Source organism: Liolophura sinensis, chromosome 1, assembly GCF_032854445.1.
Source record: "Liolophura sinensis isolate JHLJ2023 chromosome 1, CUHK_Ljap_v2, whole genome shotgun sequence".
Classification (NCBI taxonomy): Eukaryota; Metazoa; Mollusca; class Polyplacophora; order Chitonida; family Chitonidae; genus Liolophura; species Liolophura sinensis.
Window position 1 is genome coordinate 88,831,862 of NC_088295.1, and position 20,765 is coordinate 88,852,626.

At 39.7% G+C, this 20,765-nt stretch overlaps 1 protein-coding gene across 1 annotated transcript in view; it reads left to right on the top strand.

Annotated features, from left to right (window-relative positions):
• LOC135480244 (26S proteasome non-ATPase regulatory subunit 3-like) overlaps positions 1-8,547 on the top strand; it is a 32,411-nt gene extending 23,864 nt beyond the window's left edge. Inside the window, 1 exon segment of the mRNA XM_064760028.1 lies at positions 8,096-8,547. Coding sequence (XP_064616098.1) covers positions 8,096-8,173 — 78 coding nt within the window. The 3' untranslated portion in view covers positions 8,174-8,547.
• The last annotated feature ends 12,218 nt before the right edge of the window (positions 8,548-20,765 follow it).

A 20,765-nucleotide genomic window follows, 5' to 3' on the forward strand; every position in this document is an offset into this window, starting at 1 on the left:
GGGTGCTTCTGTGATGAATGGTGAGAGGTGTTCCTGGGATGTATGGAGAAGGATGTTCCTCTGATGTATGGGGAGGGGTGTCCCTGCGATGTTCTGAGAGGGGTGTTCCTCTGATGTATGGAGAGGGGTGCTCTTGCGATGTGTGGAGAGGGATGTTCCTGCGATGTATGGAGAAGGGTGCTCCTGCGATGTATGGAGAAGGGTGCTCCTGCGATGTATGGAGAAGGGTGCTCCTGCAATGTATGGAGAGGAGTGCTCATGCAATGTATGGAGAAGGGTGCACCTGTGATGTATGGAGAGGGATGCTCCTGCGATGTGTAGAGAGGGTGCTCCTGCGATGTATGGAGATGTTTGCTCCTGCGATGTGTGGAGATGTTTGCTCCTGTGATGTATGGAGAAGGATGCTCCTGTGATGTATGGAGAAGGATGCTCTGATGTATGGAGATGTTTGCTCCTGTAGTGAATGGAGAGGGTGCTGCTGCGATGTATGGAGAGGGGTGCTCCTGTGATGTATGGAGAGGGGTGCTCCTGCAATGTATGGAGAGGGGTGCTCTTGCGATGTATGGAGAAGGGTGCTCCTGTGATGTATGAGGAGGGGTGCTCCTGCGATGTATGGAGAAGGGTGCTCCTGCGATGTATGGAGAGGGGTGCTCCTGCGATGTATGGAGAAGGGTGCTCCTGTGATGTATGGGGAGGGGTGCTCCTGCGATGTATGGAGAAGGGTGCTGCTGCGATGTATGGAGAAGGGTGCTCCTGTGATGTATGGAGGTTGCTCATGCAGTGTATTGAGCAAGGTGCTCCTGCGATGTATGGAAGGAGTGCTCCAGTATGGTGTATGGAGAGGGGTGCTCCTGTGATGTAGGAGTCTCATTTGAATTGTTCCTTTTGGAAGCATAGAATAATAAAATACTACATCTCATTTAACACAGAGTAATATAGTTTAGCCTGCCTTATGACCTGAAAGTGGAACTAAATAACTAGGTCTCTTCCGGGGAACTGTCTCTATATTGTTGTTACTATGTCAACAACCATATCTCTTCCCCCCCAGTTTCCTTCTTAGGCGAGAAACTGTTGTTAAGGGCTTGGCCAAGATTAGGGAGGATGTCGTTCTTAACTTTCATCACTCACAAATCCTGATGTAAACGTTGAATGGCCGCCCTTCAGTCTTTAGTCACATATTAGCAAGTCCATTGTGTTACAGAAGTTTCAATGTCATTGGTATGTAAGCTCTTTAAGTGAAGTTGAGTTACAAAAAAATGGTAAATCTTGTGAAATTGTGCCCAGGTGAAAGTGAAATGTAAATATACATGGAGATGTAGGCCTATATTATAGCTAACCTGCTAGAACACTTCAGTTCAACCATTTCTGCATAAAAGGAAAATTCATCAGAAAATGGTCGAACTTACACATGTTGTTACCTTAGTCTTAGGAAATCTAGATATTATCATTAAACAGGTGTAGCTCTCAAGCTCACTGCATCTATTTTCCCTGCTGCCCAACATAATTAGTAAACCCCTTTTTAGACGCTGTTTCTATTGTTACCTGTGTGTGATAAGTGAATGAGTTTGCATATACATGTTCAACATGTCATACAGGGAGTTTAATAGATGGGGGGATGGCTGTCAGTCTCCATACTTACATTGGGATGTTGCATACAAGGAGGGACACTAGGCCATTGTTTTAGTTAAGTAATTGTGATGTATTTCAATCCATATAGACGTACATGTTATTAGTCCTAAATTCTTCGTTTCTGAATAGCTTGCGAAGAGACTCAGATTTAGTTCCTTGCATGTACCAAACCTTAAGGTGTTATTTGGTATATTGGTTGTGTTATTGGGTATGACACTGGACAGTTGTTAGTGTTGTCAGGTCTTGTGTTGGTCATTGAAGAGGAAGTGTGACAGAAAGGGCAGTGGGGAGACCCTTCTTATTAATGATGCATCTCATTATCACCGGTACATGTACAGGCAGTCAGTCGTGACCCTAGCATGGCAGTTCAGAGGTAACCGAGGGGAACTGGCTTAACCCCCCAGATTTAATCAGAGCCCATCAAAGATGTCATTCACACAGCTGTGGGAAGGAAATGTCGCACATAAGTCACACTGTATATTAATCTGTTATTGTACATCTTATTATTGATGATGAAAATTAATCAATACAAGACCTGCATTATTCACTTAATATGAAAAAAAAAAAAAAAAAAATTGATAAGGAAAATGAATAGCATTACCAGTATTACAATGGGTGTTATTTTAGTCCAAGTGAATGATTCATTTGACGTGGCTTATTAGAATCTGAACTTTCAAGTAATTGAGATAGTCAGAACAAGTAAAGTGTTAATTCTGCATGTTTCCTAGCATGTAAAAGGTATCCTCATTGTGATGTGAATGTTTTTCCGGACAACTGTGAAGTTGGTAGAAAGTTGAGTGGTCCATTTTTGTTATTCACTGTGACATGAGTAGTGCCAGTAGAGCAGCACCATGCTCTCTGGTCTGGTATATCTTATGTGAGGTCTGAATCCCCAGGTGGTGACATCCATCGTGGATTGGTACAGGTACAGATACCTTTGGCTCCACTGTAATGTTACGTGTATACAACAAAATGACTCACTTAGTCACTGACCTAGCTCACATGTGAGGAGGAGTGGTCAAGCCTTGTTTTTATACTGCCCATTATACATTATATAAGGAGGGCTTACTGTTTTGAAATGTAAATATTGATAATCAGTTTTTTTATGGGATGGGAGAAGTGGGGTTAATTGTTAATGAGATGCAAGTTCTGTTCACATCTCCTACTGTCTTCATGAAGGACCAACAGGATTGCACTAGGTTTGACTGGAGCATGTTATAATTGTACATTTTGTCATCAATAACATTTTGCCCATACATTATTTATAAACCTTAGTGTTTTCTGATACAACCAAAGCTTTTGTTCATGTGGCGAATCCATAAATGGTTTCAGTTTTTGTTCATTTTCATTCTATTTCTGTCTTTAATGCGGGCTGAAAGTTTCTATTTTGTTTGTTTGTGTATGATGATATTATTACAGTTGTTGACGCCATGTTTAATTCCTGCAGCAGCTTGACTGTCCTATTTGTTTTTTTTCACCCTGCTCAGCCTGTGTATGGTATCCCTGTGATTTCCTGTGGCTACACTTTGTACAGCCCATGGTTGTGTTGGCATGCACTGGGTTGTATAATAGGGTTTGGGTACGGAATCTGGCTGTGTTTGGATCAATACTTGTGCCGCAGCCCGGAGATTTTATGGTAGAAAAACCCCTCCCCGGGCAGGCTGTTAGTAATGCTGAGATGTGGGGCACTACACTGGAGACTAGTCCTCTTGTCACTGCCTGGCAACAAGCAATCCTCAGCTGGCCACTGGCCCCAGCCAATCAGCAGGCAGCGGTGGCCAACCCACACCTCCCTACTGCACACGGACCCAGCTGAGAGCCAGCTTCAGACAGACCTTGACCACATCCCCCACCCTCATGCGACATGAAATAGTGACAGCTAAGCCCATCTCACTTCAAAACTGGCTGCCTTTGAATAGGCTAGTGAAAATGCCATTTATTTGCTATTTCTATGTCTTTAAAATGTTCTCCTTTAATACACATTTTGAGAAAATGAAAGCTGAAATTGTAGCTGTTCATTTTAATTTGATGTACTAACTGAGGTACTGTTTTAATAATAGTGAGTGGTCATGTCAGAAAGATTGAGTGTCGCATACCTTTATTTTGGCTTGGCCAGTCCACCACATTAAGTCGAGGGTTGTTTTTTCTAAGATTACTGATAACTAATTATATGATATCCTTCTCCTCCTTAGAGCTTGGTGTGTAAATCCGCGAAAACTACTCCCTATCAACTTTCTTAGAGGGTTTATTCGGTTTATGTGGATCAAATAGGTCTTTGTCACCTCTCCCAAGTGATTTTGTTGATGACATTGTGTTATGAGTTGTCCACCCACCTGTCTGTCAGTCCTTGTATATATATGTGATATGTCCATGGTAAGTCTGTATCATTGAAGGAAGAGTGTAATCTTCATGTTTCCTGTATGTTACATAATACGAGGTATGGTCTGTACTGGGGATTACAGTGAAATTACATGTACAGCACTCTGGTGCAGGATGATATCAAACTTCTGCAGCAGACAGCCTCAGGCCATTGATTGGTTGCAGGGTATTTTGTTGTTTGTTTGTCAACTGCCTATTGTTAGTTTTCACAAATTCTTAAGGTGGACATCAACTTTGTAAGAGTATGTGTTTTGAATATAAAATTGTTCTGTTTTTGTTTTATTTTTGTATAAGGCTGCTGTGAAGGCATGTGGGCATCAGATGGAGCGTTGTTCCAGAACACTGAGGCAGGAAACTCATGCCTTGATTAGTCTGAGCATTTGAAGTTTACTTGAGATAGTACATCTTACCTGTCGTGATATGCTGAGAATAGTTATGCTGAGAATAGTTATGAGTGAGTGGGGGAGGGATGGTGGGTGGGCGATAGGCATCATGTACATATCTAACCTGGTGACTGCAGATAACTTCGGATTTGTACTGATCACTGTGTATGATGGCACGTTGCTTTTGCACACATGCAAATCCAGGGTCGAAAATGAAATTGTTCAATAGATGCAAAATTTGAGTAGTCAAGCAGGTTACACATTTTATTTTGCAACTTCTTAATATCTGGGTAACTACATTTATATCAAGACGTATATGTACACTTTATATGCTGATGCCTGAATATACTGGTTGTCACTCTAAATGTTTCTTTGCTCGAACTTGCTGAAGAAAGTCTAGCGCATGTGTGATGATCAAAACTGATAAACATATTAAGAACTTATCACAGTAACTCAGTTGACAAGGTGATGACAAGCCGTACTCAAATGCCCTTTATACCGGCCCGGATAGCACAGTTGGTAGAGCGTCCGCTTCGGGACCGGTAGATCCAGGATCAATCCTTGGTCGAGTCACACCTAAGACTTTAAAAGAGGAAGTTGTAACTTCCTCGCTTGGCGTTCAGCATGAAGGGGATAGTGCAATGACTGGTTGACCCGTATCAGTATAATGGCTCGGGCGGGGCGGCTTACTTGCCTTCGGTAAGTCGTCTCAGTGATGCAGCACTAAATAAAAGAGCGGTGGAAATCCGTCCTGCAACAAGGAGGCACATTACACGTGCATGCACCCTAATGATTCCTTCGTCGTCATATGACTGAAAAATTGTTGAGTACGACGTTAAACCCCAAGCACTCACTCACTCACTCAAATGCCCTTTACTGAGTGTATGTATGGCATTCTTTCATGGCTTCCCAGTTTTAGTACGTTTGTACCTAGTCAGGTGGCTGAAAATATTTAGGTTTTTTTTTTTGTTTTTCTGTTTCTCAACATGATAATGATGTAATTAAGATGGTAATGTGGGAAGAACTGTAAACCTGAGCTACATGTACAGGTATATATAAATATACCATGATGATCTCCAGTGACAAAATGCTCCATCATTCTGAAATGATACAACCCCATAGTTTCTTGTGCGAAGTTAAGTTGATTCTTGATGTATTTGAAACTCTTTTGATGACTGAATAGGACACAAGCTGAAAGCAGTTGATTTTTCAGTGATGGCCTGTCTAAAGAGCAGTATGCATGTAGCCATGATGTCTATTTATTAGTGATAGTGTGGAAAACCAGGCTTGGTAAGATTATTTGTTGGATATCGTGATCTACTTTTTTCTGTCTGGATTATGAAGAGTTTTGTTTGTGCTCAAAAGGCTTGGATTATCAGATAGCAGAATGAAGTTGAGGGACGGTTAGGGAAGGCATCCCTGAACAAAGATTGAAAAGCATTTATTGAATAAAGGGATTGTCTACAGTTTTGACTCGGTGTATCAGATATATAGGGAAAGCAAGCTTCAGGACCTGGGGATACATTCATAAAACTTTGTACAGGTGACTTTGATTTCTCACAACATTTTTATAAATGACTTTGTAAGTTAAAGCACCATAACTTTTAAGACGGCATGATTGATGAGGAAAGGTCAGTGAAAGTGGGCACTGGATCAGAAACTTGCTGAAGCAGTGGTCACTGAAACAACATATTGGAAATTTATGTGGAAACTCCAAGGCCACCCCAGATGATCAGATTTAGTTACTCTTCACATAAATTCACACCACCACCCCCACCCCCCACACTCCATCCAACCCACCCTTTTAGAATTTCACTGAGGCTGCTAGCTTGTGTGAATATCACAACACTGTATAGACTTTCGTTTTTTGCTGTAGTGTTTTTATTTCTGTGTTGTCATCATTGACAACTGATAATTGGCTGACATTGTTGCACTCTGCTAGGTAGGCTTCTGTATTTCAGGTTGTGCTCGCTAAAAAATCTATATTGACAAACAAGGTTAGTGGTATAGTACATGTAGGTGTGGACTCGCAAATGCTGGGAACTAACTGTATACCAGTCTGAATGCATATATCCATGACCTGACAACAACGGTGAGAGTGGGCGTGTCACTGACTCAGCCATGTGACAAAGATTGGGACTGGGGACGCCACAAGGCAGCTGAGCCCCACCCTGGCCTAGCCAGTCACACTGAGCCTGTGTCTGCCTTCACAGACAGCCTTTCCTGTTAGTCTGCCCCACCCATTATAATGAGCTTACAGGATTGTATGGGTAGTACCTCAGTCCACCGGTGAAGGAGCCTACTCCCACACTACACCCCACTTATGACAATGCATCGGCTTATGTATAAGATTTTATGACCCTGTAATTTTGATGCTATATTCCGCATCTAGGCTCTGCTAGAACAGTATTTTGCAGTTAGTGATGTACTTGTTTTCCATTACTGTTTAAACTAAAGGGTACTTTTTTTTACCCACAAAAACTGAAGGGTTGACTGGCATTGTCAGTCATAATACATGTATGTACTTTTGTCTCTTAGTGTTTGTCATACCTTTAAATCAAATTGAAGCAAAATCAACAACTTTGAATGTACAAAGGCATGTATCTTATATTAAATTAGAAAATTTTTGAATAATAATTTGTAGTTAATCTATTTATCCTGAAGTTAATGAGTGCCAAGATGTGTTTCCATGTTTTGTATATTGGGTAAATTCATGTTAAATGTATTGTTGTAAGAGCCGTATGATGTGTATATGTGATGAACATTTAGGTCACACATATCTATGTAAATGGATACAGATTACAGAACTAGTTACTCTTTAAACAGAGTGATTGTTGTTGCGTTTGTCTGTGCCTGTTGCGTTTGTCTGTGCTTGTGTCTGTCCACCAGACTTGATAATGAAATATCTAAAGCACTTACATAAATGTTTAGGTCAACGATGATCATATTGTACACTTTTTTACGCTAACTTTGTAAAGCCATTTGAGAGCCTACTGCAACAGGATGACTTTAATGTCTTTTTTGGAGTTGTTGATTGTGGAAATCATGGTGTCAAATTGTTGAAAGTACTTCTTTGTCTGTGGGTGTGGTATTTTACAGTGCTTTAAAGGACAGAGGTAGTTTGTATGTATTACTGAAAAACCTGCAACCATTGCGCCGTCTGATTCACGTTCAATTATGCATCAGTTGCAGTCAGTCTCTTGAGGTTGAAATTTGGCTTCATTGGTTTGTCTTCAGTTACTTGTCCAGTGATAAAGGGTTTGTGGTTGTTGATGGGCATTGTCTCTGGTATAAGACCTGCTGGGATTTAGACAATCTTTCCTGAGAGACTTAGGCTGTAGAACAAAAGCAGAACTATTGGAGCTATTTGCACTGAGTAATCCTGTCTCTGATTTTGCCCAGAGAATCCCCAGGAGGTAGCCAGGGGGCTGAAGGCAAGCGGACATCAAAGTTGGCTTGGATTTGCTGGGGAAGCAGACAGTATGGGGCGAGTGAGCAGCCAGCCCTATGTGGATCTCCTCCATTGTATCTGCAAACATGTGTGAAATGATAGGTAACCAGGCTTGGTGTTAAAAACACAGGGTCTGTGTACTCTCTGCTTCTCCAGTCACAGGCCCGGTAAACAGTGTGTTTGACAGGAGGCATTAGCCTGCTTACATTGCCAACTCATCAATAAAGGTCTTGTTGTCTTTTGTATTTTACAGGATAGACGAGAGCGCGAGCAGCAGGAGCTTGAGAGTGCCAAAGAAATTGCTGATGAGGACTTTGACGGCTTCCCGTAAAGCTGTAGCAGGGACACAGGCGGGCTGGACTCCCCGGGGGTGGGGGGTGTTGTGTGAGGTGCCCACCAGCTGACCTCCCTCTGCACCAGTGACCACCACACTCAAATATTGATCGGTTGACCATGGACACACCACTGGTCTATCGATCCAGTCTGCGCCTTCCTTCAGCCCCAGTCTGTCAGGACTGGGACTCTGCCCACGCCAGTTTTACAAGCGTATCTTCTGTATTGGCCGCATTTTAACCAGTCTTGACCTGGCCTACCGCTAGCCTCAGAGAGCATCATCAACTGCAGGTATTATAGTTCGTTGATGTCCATGCTGTGTTTTTCATTGTTGACTTTCCCTTCTTTGACTTCATGTACATATATATATATATATATATATATATATATATATATATGTTATATGCACATAAAATGGTCAGAGATTTTGTCATTGCTTTGTTTTGTGTACATATATATATATTAAAAAATTATCCATCTTCAGTTCAAAGTTGACAGAAATAAAGCAGTTGGTTATTTTCAGTATGTTTTGTTTTATATTTATTTTCGTAAGTGCTTGTGTAAGTCTAATTTTTTGTTAAAAAACTTGTTAGAATAAAACAATATCTTGTAAAAGATGGACATGTAGAGTCCATGTTGAGTCTTATAACCTGTAACCTGCTTAACAATATTTTCAAAAAGGCTGCAATACAATGCATTTTTGAAAGCTCTCTGGATGTTCCCAGCTCAGCCTACAAAGTACATGGGTCACTATTCACTTTGTGGACTTGGTTAAATACAGTACAGGAGCTTCAGATGCCTCATGTCAGTAAACCCTGTGTGGAAAAATGAGGTGTGAATGAGTATCAGTATCCGTGGGCATTGGTTCTTTTGCAGCATTAACTGCATTCAAAGTGATGTTTCAGGCAACATGTAAATATTTGTATTGACGTGAATCACAATAAAAAAGGGTTTACTGCATGTTAAGGCACTTCTTCAGTGTTGTACTTAGATGAGAGGAAATTGTATTCTCCCAGAGGTATTTCTGTATAATTACCTGCTGATGCACTATCGTTATCATTGAGGCTGCCTGTAAGTGAAATCTTGAAGTTTCTGAAAATTTCATATTTCTTATGTACAATATTGACAACATTTGAAGAAAAAAAAAAGATGGGTTATTGTATTCTGCTAACTGAAAATAAACAGTTTGTAAAAATCAAACAGAATTCTTCCATATTTTGATTCCGGTGTTCATCCCAGTATCTAATGCTCCCTGTGAATGCAATTTAATGTGTACCGAAATACAGTCGGCAGGGATGTAGGTGCTGTACTGAAAAGTTTGACATCCACCTCTTTCCTTTTTGTTTTGAAGTTTCTTGTCATTGGCAAATTGTGTGGCTTAAGCTGTGGTACTTCACTAGGTAAGAATCTGTAGGTAGTCTAGTTTGATCATGGATTAAACTGTCACAAATGACACACATTCACAGTTTTCATGTTAACAACAGTAATGTGCAGTTACAGATGTTATACAGATTTCCAGGAGTCAACATTGCCACAAGCTTTCCTTAGATGGCCATACTGGTTTTCGGTGAATAAACGCTGATTTTATGTGGGAATCCCCCCCAGATGGCATGTTTTTACACACAGAGTACCTGCCCAGTTTCAGCGATTTGACTGGAGCCAGTGGGCAGGCATTCCATTAAAACATTTTTAAAAAACTGAACTTGTTATGAACTTGAATTTTATTTTGTTTACGTATACAATTTCCAAGCATGTCGACCTGGATTGTGAGGGGAACTTCTCTTGGATGGCAGACATCTCGTCCTCCATGCGGACATTCCTACCTCACTGGTAGTTATCTGCTAACCTGCACAGACATTCGTACGCCAATCACCATCAACCTAAATCTTGTCTTCCGCACTGGCACATCGGTCGTGATCGTTGCCTCGGTTCAGACATTCACGCACCAATCACAGTCTGCCCATGTCTTAGATTCGGCTCAGACATTCACAAATCAGTCGTAGTCTGCCCATGTCTTAGCTTCGGTTCGGACATTCACACATCCACGTTCGTAATCTAAGCATGTGTGCTGATATTTTGATGTCGTTTCGTGATCTAGTAGAGTCTTGGCAGTCATACATCTACTGGAGTCCTCACGGTCTCACACCAGCCTTTGTTTTCGTCCAAACATTCTCTGTCATCAGTTTTAGTCTACTCATGTCGTAGCTGTGGTTCAGACATTCACGCAGCAGGTGTAGCCTGCCCATGCCTTAGCTTCGATCCAGACATTCACAAATCAGTCGTAGTTTATCCATGTCTTAGCTTCGGTTCCGACATTCACACATCGGTTGTATCTCTCTTATCAATCTGGCTTGCAAGCGTGTAGACTTAATGAATGCTGATGACAGTGTTACCACTGAACCGTGGTGAAACGGGGTTAGATATGGACCTTTTGGAATTTGCAAGGACAGCGCGAAAGTCCGACTCTACTGGTAACATCTCGATCAATGGTAGAAACGATGAAATCTGTTCAAATTTTTAAGAAGAACCCTAAGTGTACACTTTTCCGAATGAAAACAGCATCAATCTAGGCGCCATAATAGATATTAGTATATACCGCTTATCTTGCCACAGGCAGCTGATTTACCCTCGGCACTGCAACTGCAGCTTCTTCCACCAATGAATCTGACAGACTCCATCGAATACTGAAGTGAAAAATTCTCCAGTGATCAACACTCACGTAAAGACGTACACGCACATAACGTGTATACCAATCGGCAATTATAATGGGTGTTTAAGGTCATTATCGTAACACCAATTTCAAATCAATTGTCAACAAGAATTTATAAAAGCCTTCAAGAAAGAGTAATACAGAAACAGTTAACAGTTTTGAATAAATGGCGTATGTTGGAAAGACGAAAGGAATTTTCTAGGTACATAAGATTAATCAGTTTCTAAATCGTTTATCATCATAGTTTATATGCCTGGATGTTAACCAAAATTATTTATCACGGTTGCGCTTTGATTGCAACAGTTAATCTACCCAACGGTTAGCCATGTATTCAAAGCGACGCGTATACAGCCCTCTATAGTTCTCAGTTAAGTGGCACTGCACATAGGTATGAAATCGAGCACCAGAGTCGAAAATTCCGCCTGTAAATTATCCTGCTTACAAAATTTAAAAAGCTTTATATACCTGTGATTTCGGGGGAAAAGCCACATTGGTTGTTTTTCTGTCTTTACCAAGAGTAGATGAAATTATTGCCTTTAATTAAATATTAGAATCTTACTTGTACTACTACATGTATATTTAATATAGTGTCAAAATGACATTCAAGTTTGAATCAGTTAGGAGTGAAATATTCTTGAGAACGGCGTAAAACAGGAATCAAATAAAATAAATAAATAAATGAATCAGTTAGGCTATAACTCGCCCTGTACGGCACGACATTATATAATTTGAAAGGTGTATACTTGGCAGTGTTCGAATCAAGTTCTTGCCGGCTCGTGGTCAGTTTAATGTCTAGAAAATTGTCCAGTAGCGTAACCCTGCGGAAAGTTTTAACGCGGCTTTAAATGCCAAACAAACAAATAAAACATGCACAGACAAATGAGAACAGGTTGTGGTATAATTTACAATATACAGAGTATAACTATACATAATATAGACAGATAAAAATATATTAAACAAGGAATGGTCATTTGTCTTTATCTATACATGTTTATGTGGCAAAGACTTCTTCACGACATCAGTCCTCGGCGACATCGACCTTCAGACCTTTTCGCTTCGACACACTAAACAGAAGAAAGATCGCTTGCACTTGGCTACATTTAACCGATGATATTCCGGAGAATGTTTGGAATTTTATTACCATAATCGTAAGTTTATAAAGCTCATTAGTTAATGATTTATTGATGGTCAATAAGTACATGCAGATCATATGTTTTTGTTTAAGAGAAAATAATTAATGTTTCAACTAGGCCGTGCACGAGTCGTGATTGAAAACGGCAGGCCATTCATTGGTCCGTCCACGTTGGAAATGTAGTTGGTGCATGTGCCTTGGTGCATGTGCCTTGGTGCATGCGGCCTCGGTGCAAGTCAGTCATTTATTTGCTCATGTCTACTTTCAAAATAACTTTTAAGAAATGCATATGGTGCATATAACTGTGAAAGACGAACATCAAGCTATTGATGCGTTATAGGTAAGGCATGTTTAATCGACTGTGGACCAGTCTTTTGACACTTAACCATGTGATTAGAAAAATACAAATAATAACCAAAAACATTATATTTCCTTTTTAATAAAATCAGTTCCCATTAAGCCTGATCCTAATGAAAAAATATTATTTATTTCACGACGATTCTGTTTTCATTTAACGTACATGTACTTTAAAGTTTGACAACTATTTCTGATCCACAATTACAACAGGTTTGTTGCAGGCCTACAAATCTTCCGACGTATTCCGAGGTTTTTCTTTTCAAAAGCACAGACTATAAGACTTAGCCTCTACCTTTATAGAGATAGATCTGATTCTGGTATTATTGGTGCAAGTGCAAAAGGCACATATCCCATTATCTCACAGTGTTTGGGATAAAGTATAGGATACATATTTGTTATGCAAGGAGTCTCATTACGCCGCAATCCCATAAGAACACTCGATACATGCATACGATACACAGTCCTGTGTTCGACGAATTCATCTCTACGCGCTGTTTTTGTAAGGTTTCTTTGTGCCTCCGTGGGCTTAGCGTGCCAGCGCGATGACCCAGAAGCTTCCCAATATGCGGTCGCTGTGAGTTCAAATCCAGCTCATTCTGGGTCTGCCATCAGCAGTTGGTTTCCCCAGGGCTCTGGAAGGTTTCCTTCCACCATAATGCTGGCCGCTGTCGTTTAAGTGATATATTCTTGAGAACGACGTAAAACACCAATCAAATAAATAAATAATTAAACATATTATACTCATAACACATACAGTAGATATTGACTCTATGTTGTGGATGTTTTATCAAGATCGTTCCCTCATCTATTATAAGGAGATGATGAAAGACTCACCAAATGTTTTTGGCCAGTTCACTGTGATATCACAAAACGTACTGCGTTTCTTCAACGAAAGTATCAAAGAGGGATCAGAAATAGATGGACACCCATTCCATCATAGTGTTTTTTCCTTTCCATTGTGTATAGTTTACGGTGTTTATTTATTTTCTAAGTTGTCCAAATAGTTTAATAGTTTATTTTGATCAATCTTGATGTTAGCTTTGTACCATTCTATTTGTAAACTTAGCAGGTATAGGGTTTTGTGAACATTCAATTTAAACAGCCACTTTTTCATGCACCATTTTATATGTTGGTGTTGATCCAGATTTACTGACGGTTGTTTTGTTTTAGTATGTGGTGTACGATGAGACCTACAGACAGAAGTCGTTCACATGTAATGGGGCTCTAAATTATGGAATTTATTTACAGATTGTTAAGAAATGAAAGTCCAGGCAGGGATTCCTGTACATCAGATTTTACAATTTCTTAAAGTAAAAGAAGGCTAACATATGAAGTAAAGTTCACCATAAAGACAACTAAAAACTATGCGTAAAAATACTTTCATTTATTTTTTCAGATTGTTTTGAGTGTTGAAAGACATTCAAATATTTGAAAACTATGGTGGACTTTATGAGCCATACTGACGACATCTAGGAATTCTGACGTCACATCACCTTTTTTCATGATATTCACCGGAAGGAAATAATTTTTGGGAACATTATTTCAGTAATCACTCAATAAACTCAATAAAGAGTTGAATAAACTTGCTGTGACGTCAGTGTTCTTAACTTCTGATTGTAAACTTCACATTAGTAGTCAAATGTTTGAGCGCCTTAAAATCTTCTCACAAATATCGAAAAACAAATAAATAAGTGCAAGTATATTTATGCATAATTTTAAGTGGTCTCCTCAGTGATGCCCACTTCGATTTTTAGAGGTCTTTTCTTTTAACGAGAGCATACCCCAATGGAACGTGGTTTCAACATGTAGACTTTTGAATAAGTGCAACACATCACGATAAGAAATGTTTACATCGTACTCTGTCACACAGTTAGAACAAATACATTCAACAGTAACCCATGTATATTGTATAAGAAAATCAAGGAAACATCTGGGTCCGGATCACAAAGCGATTTCGGGCTTCAGTCTAAAACTGTAACCAAAATTAAACTCTTAAATATAAGCATCAAATATATATAATTTCGACAGCTGATTCTACACTATAGTAGTACATTTTATCCAAGTTTGAGCACTGAGTTTGAAATATTTAGTTTTATATAGACGATTCAAGTTTTGGATTTTGCCAAAAGTGACTCCCAGGCTCGAAGAATCTTAATGCATCACAGGTTGAGCAGGAAAAAATTTGTACAAAGCATTATTGCTGTTCAGACAATTATAAATATGCTTAAATATAATCATTAGAAGGTCTGTGTAAAACAAATCAGTCATGTCAAGACCTACAATAGAAACTTTTCCAGAACTGGACATTCATAAAAAGACTAAATATATAAAACCCGCCTGTAGTATATATACGCTTAGTGTCCAGCCCGTCTATACCATGGGAATTTAACATAGCAAACTCCAGTACATTTTGTTAAGAATATTAAGGGCAGATGAGTTGTGGGAATCAGAAGCTATATAAGAGGTTGTCAGGCGACCGCAGAAACAAAGTTTCTGTCTTTGTGGAAGGAAATCTTTGTGGGAATAGTGGAGGCCAGACTATCAGACAGTATTAGCAGCGTTCAGACTTCAACATGCGAATCCAGACGAAATAGCAAGCAATTCTAAATTGTGGCACAATTCCTTAATTATAACTTATCCTTTTTCGTCCGGATTAAAAGGGGTCAATTCAGGTGCATAAGGGTATTGATGACGGAGGTTTTGCACTAGTATACCATTTTATGATTAACTATGCAATACAGGTTTCTATATGTCTTTGAAAAATGGGTTGTTACCATGTACATTCTACGTGCAAACATCCGCATTGTTTAATGAAATAACGGTAGGCACTCCAACCTGTAAAGCAGAATGACAGGTTTAATATACCTGTAGTTGTGTGAACGCTTTATCTTCTGTCTGCAGAAAAAATTCTGGTTAAGTAGTAGTACGTGAATGTGATTGCGTACAATCCAGGAAAAGTATATCATACTTTTTTAAGCTTCGTGTCTCGATCTATGCCGATTTTTGAATATTATTCACAGCAGCACATATATGATCACGTGACGTTGAAGCCCTGACTATATCGTAATTCTGATGAAACAAAGGGAAAAAAGGTAGGTAACTGCACTCATACACAATAGGGCTTTGTGCGAGGTTTAAGGGGCTGGATATCACAGACACCTTCCAGACTGTCAGTGTGCCTTAACATTTGCAGTTATAACCAGGCAACTTAGGCAACTTTAGTCTAAATCGCCACGTTTTATATACATGTATGAGCTATATCAAAACTTAGGTTAGACACATATCATGGTACGAGACCTGGATAGTGATTAAACTTACGCCCTTAGAATATCTCTTGCGTCTTTTCACTATAAACTGTTGATTGTTTTGTTCATATGATTTCTTGGTTCTTTGGTGGTTTGTGTTGAATGTTGTGTAAGTTGGTCTTGTGATTACTGACGCGGAACTGCCATTATTGTTGACGACTGGTATACGAATGTCTGAAACGACACCTAGATTTAGACAGAGCACCATACACAGCTGTTCACAGTCAAACATAAAAGTCTGTAGCATTTTTATTGGAATTTAGTGTATTGTTGAAAAAATTATAACCACTACTGATATTATGTATAATTATTTCGAGGAGGGGTGTGTGTGCCTGGGGAAAGTAAGGGGACAGTTTTCTCGATGGAACCATGCGTGAGTGTCGAAGTCGTTCATCAAGTAGGCCTATCCAGAACGTTACTAATAAAGGTCCCATGTACCGGTAGGATATATCAGATGTTACCCATGAAAGATTCTAATCCTTGTTTTTTTTGTTGTAGACAGATTCTTGTGAGTAAGCGATATAAAAGACACTGAGCAAAGCCCGGACAGCGACGAAAGTGTGATGGTCACACGCAATCAGTGAAACCCGACATCTTGTGAATGTGCCTCAGTCAGGGTTTTATTCTCGAAAAATGCTCAAAGTAGAAACTTAGACACCCACTAGGATCTTGGCATGTGGGCGTGAAAAAGACGGCTAGAAGTTACTTATTTGTCAACTGATTAAACTACGATGGTATGTAGTAGGATTGACGTATTAAAAGCCCAGGGTTTAATATCGTGACATAGGAGATTCTAGGAAATCAGTCTATTATACTAGGCTCAATTCCATAAGCTCATCAATTAGTGCTACGACACTGTTTTCATGGACAACGCTGGCTTTTTATGTATGTCCGTAGCGGAACTTCACTGGTACTATCAAAATTTATGCGGCTCACAGGAATTCGTCTCAGAGGTGCTTTGCTAACTATTTGTCGTAAATTGAAACTTGATGTCTTTATTTATCCAAAGTACTTTACTGTCTGGACAAGCCACAAACGACTGACAGTAAGCTGACTAAACCAACGCCGGCTATCTCGTTGTGCACTACATGCACGCCTTTATTTCCTCAAGTTTGTCAATACTTCGAGGTATATTACGGTTTCCCCTGAGATCTTACTGGTTGTCATCTGGTTTGCTCCACCCATCAATTAGAGAGTCCACATACACATTGCCCTACGATACTTGTAATACATGCACCCATCAAATAAACAAAACATACAAATAAAATAAAAAATTAAACTGAATGTAAGTAAGTAAATAAATAAATACAATGGAAAATCGATTAATTGATAGGTTCACTCAAAGACAAAAGTTCACTTGTTGGGTGATTTTGTGAGATGATTATGTACACCTACAAATAGACTGTGACTATTGATCGTCAAATGGTATCATAATTACGCCGTGATACATGATACATTTATACTGTGTGTGGCTATGGATTTCTGCAATGACTTGTCGATAGAGTTGTGGGTGAAGACTTACAAGTAGCTGTGGATTTGGGTGGAGATTTGATTGAGAAACAGTTATGCGGTTGTATGGGCAACAGGCTTTGAAATTGAATGATCTAATATTTAAGTTGGGAGGTTATGTGGGAGGTATTTGGAGGAAGTTTGGGTTTTTAAGTGAGAGGTATTTGAAGAATTCTTGTTTTGGGTATATGTGGAAGGTATTTGGAGGAGGTTTGTTTGGGGTTTTCGGCATAAGGTATTGGATTGGTTTGTTTCAGGTTTGGTTTGACACAATGAATGTCACAAGAATGCTGCTGTAATGTGTTATGCGGTATCAACGTGGCCTCAAATGTGGCATGGTCAGATTATAGAATCTTCTCCTGTGGCATGATATTAGGCCAATTCATGGCAAGCGTGGGTACAACAAAGGTTCTCCTAGCTGTGTCATGGTAACAGCCCCATCATTACAAGCTCAAGCATAAGGTTACTCTTAATCGCCCCATGATATCCCAACTCAGGCAAACGAATGTTCTTCATAATGGTACATGTACCATGGTGAGCTCAGACGCAACAACAGGTTCTCCCTTGTCATGTTGTTAAGTCAATCAGGGTAAACTCCGACAAAACAAAGGTTCTCCCGTGTCATGATGTTAGGCCTATCAGAGTAAACTCCGACAAAACAAAGGTTCTCCCGTGTTATGATGTTAGGCCTATCAGGGTAAACTCCGAAAAACAAAGGTTCTCCCGTGTTATGATGTTAGGCCTATCAGGGTAAACTCCGACAAACAAAGGTTCTCCCGTGTCATGATGCTAGGCCTATCAGGGTAAACTCCGACAAACAAAGGTTCTCCCGTGTCATGATGCTAGGCCTATCAGAGTAAAGTCCGACAAAACAAAGGTTCTCCCGTGTCATGATGTTAGGCCTATCAGAGTAAACTCCGACAAAACAAAAGTTCTCCCGTGTCATGATGTTAGGCCTATCAGAGTAAACTCCGACAAAACAAAAGCTCTCCCGTGTCATGATGTTAGGCCTGTCAGGGTAAACTCCAACAAAAACAAAGGTTCTCATCTGCCATGATATAGTAGACCAATCATGCTAAACTCAGTCAAAAGGTTTCCTGTGTAATTATACTAGGCCCATCATGGTGAGCCCGGGCACAACAGTGGTTCTCTCGTGCCATGGTATTAGACCCAGTATGGTGAGCTCAGACACACACCGAAGATTCTAACGTTTTGTGGTGGGATACAGGCCTGTGTCAAAAATATTATTTACACCCCGGTCATATTCAGTTGCTGGTTTCATACACAGCTTTGTTCAGCTTAAGATTACTCTCCGTCTGATAGTGGATGTACAGCGATATAATTTATTTTGCCCGACCTGATTGTTAGATGTGGTGGTTTCATGGGGTTTTTTATCATGTAGTTTTACTATAATAATAAGACACGGCTATTTTTCAAAGTTTGGAATAAGGCGCACAGAAACTAGTTTCCCTCATCTCTTAAATTGTTTGAATTTATCACAAGAAAAAGAATTTTAAAAATGCTTTGTTTTTTCCGTCTTTATAGCAGGCCTGTATATGAAGGGACAGGTTGAATCACGGCAGTCCAGTTAACTGTGGAGTCGTGCCGAGGCGAGGCAAAAAAGTCCGCTGGCGCAGTTGTACTGTACCGGTTGATATATCAATTACCGTCTGACATGAGTTAAACGCCAACAAAAAATATCAATTTCTAGCAGAGAGACAAGGTAATTTAAAGATTTTAAACAAAAGAGACAAAAGGAGTGAGGAGATACGACGACGCGGTACATTTCCCCACAGGGAATTTAAGAGCCTTTTTAGGTCCACTCGTGGGGAGATATTTTAGACCAAGATATAAAAACGATTTTTCGAAAACAGGTCTTAAGTGTAGATCAAAGCCGGGTGAACTAATCCTGCCTTAACACAAGGCTAGTTTCAGATGTTCTGGCAAAAAACGTGTGCAATTATAACCAATCTTGATGAATAATTTATGCATGTATGTCTAATAGTATAAATCCCAAACTGTTCAATTTCGTGAGAGACTGTCAAAGCCACAGCATAAATGAGCGTGACCCCTCTGTCCTATAGGTGAAGGTATGTAATAAAGGGGTAGACGTATAAGTGAAGCCCGTGGGAAACTTTCGACAGGTACTTGTTGGACGCTGTACGTTCCTCCCGTTCAGCCTCATGCATAAGATTTACTCCTCGCCCGATCCTGTTGATGTAACGTCTGATTTACAGCATTACATAACTATACCTGAATATTTTTCGTGTCCAATTTAATCTGATACTGAGATTACACACAGGGTATTCTGAAAGAGTCTACATTTATGATGATATATACGTTTGTGTGACAGCACTGGTTTGAAATAAAGTACAGTTTTTAGCACCAGTGGCGGACAATATCTCATATACACCCAATGTAAACATGTACGTATACATTTATATACGTAGCATATGTACGTTACGTTACACGACATAACGCGTCTGTCATGTGTACGCGGACATGCCTGGCATGGGGCGATTCAGCGCACGTGCACTGGCTTGTATTGTTAAGAGTGGGGCCTTGTCAACAAATAACGCACACCGATAGATTACTAACTCCCGTCATATGGAAAAGGTGATGCTTTAACGCCGCAGTTCTCATCTTAATTGCGGGGAAGCGTAAATATACTCCTGAATAAATATGTGCATGTGGATAACATGCATTTCTCCATTAAAAAAGGTAAAAAGAAATAAATAGTAATCATATGAAGAACTCTCTAAAACTTCGCTAGTTTAGTGTCTGCATGTTGTCATCACAATTATACACTTATCAGCTGGGCATATTTTTTCCGCGAATCGAGTTATAATTTACTCCTCCGTTGTAAACTTAGCTGCAATAGGGTGAAAATTTCCTTCTGCCTGTGAAATGAATGGATATTTTCTGAATTTTTCTAAAGGGTGAACATATTTTTTGTGTTGTAAAGGTAATGAATATTTTCATCTTCACTGCAACCTATGAACCTTTTCGTTCCCGTGGCAACAGTATGAACGTTTCCCTGTCTATATGGCAAAAGAAGAAACATGTATATTGTAAAAGTGGGGACGTTTGTCTCTATGCATTGCAAGATACTGCAAGATGTTGTTCTCCGCAAGTGACAATAGACTGAACAGTTTTCTCTATGCAAGAGTAAGCATTTTTCAATATGGCAAAAGAGCGAACATTTCCTCATGGAAAAAACAGCAGAGAAGTTTCTCTATATACCTGTAGGCCTATAGAAAAAAGAACATATTTCTCTGTCAAAGAGTGAACAAGATTGAGCATTTTTTCAATATTTCAAGAATTACCAGTTTTCTATATGGCAAAAAAGTGAACATTTTTCCACATGACAAAAGTGTAGAGTGGACATTTTTTTCTGAAGCAAATTGGCACGTTAGCTACCCATGATAAAAGTGTGATAAATTTCCACCCGCGTGACAAACGCCAAAATATCCTGTATCGGCTTCTCCGGGTTAAATACATGTAATACATGTATTTCTGTCTTGATAATCAAGCTGATACTTTTTAACTTTTTAAATATCTTAAGAAAGTGGGCAAC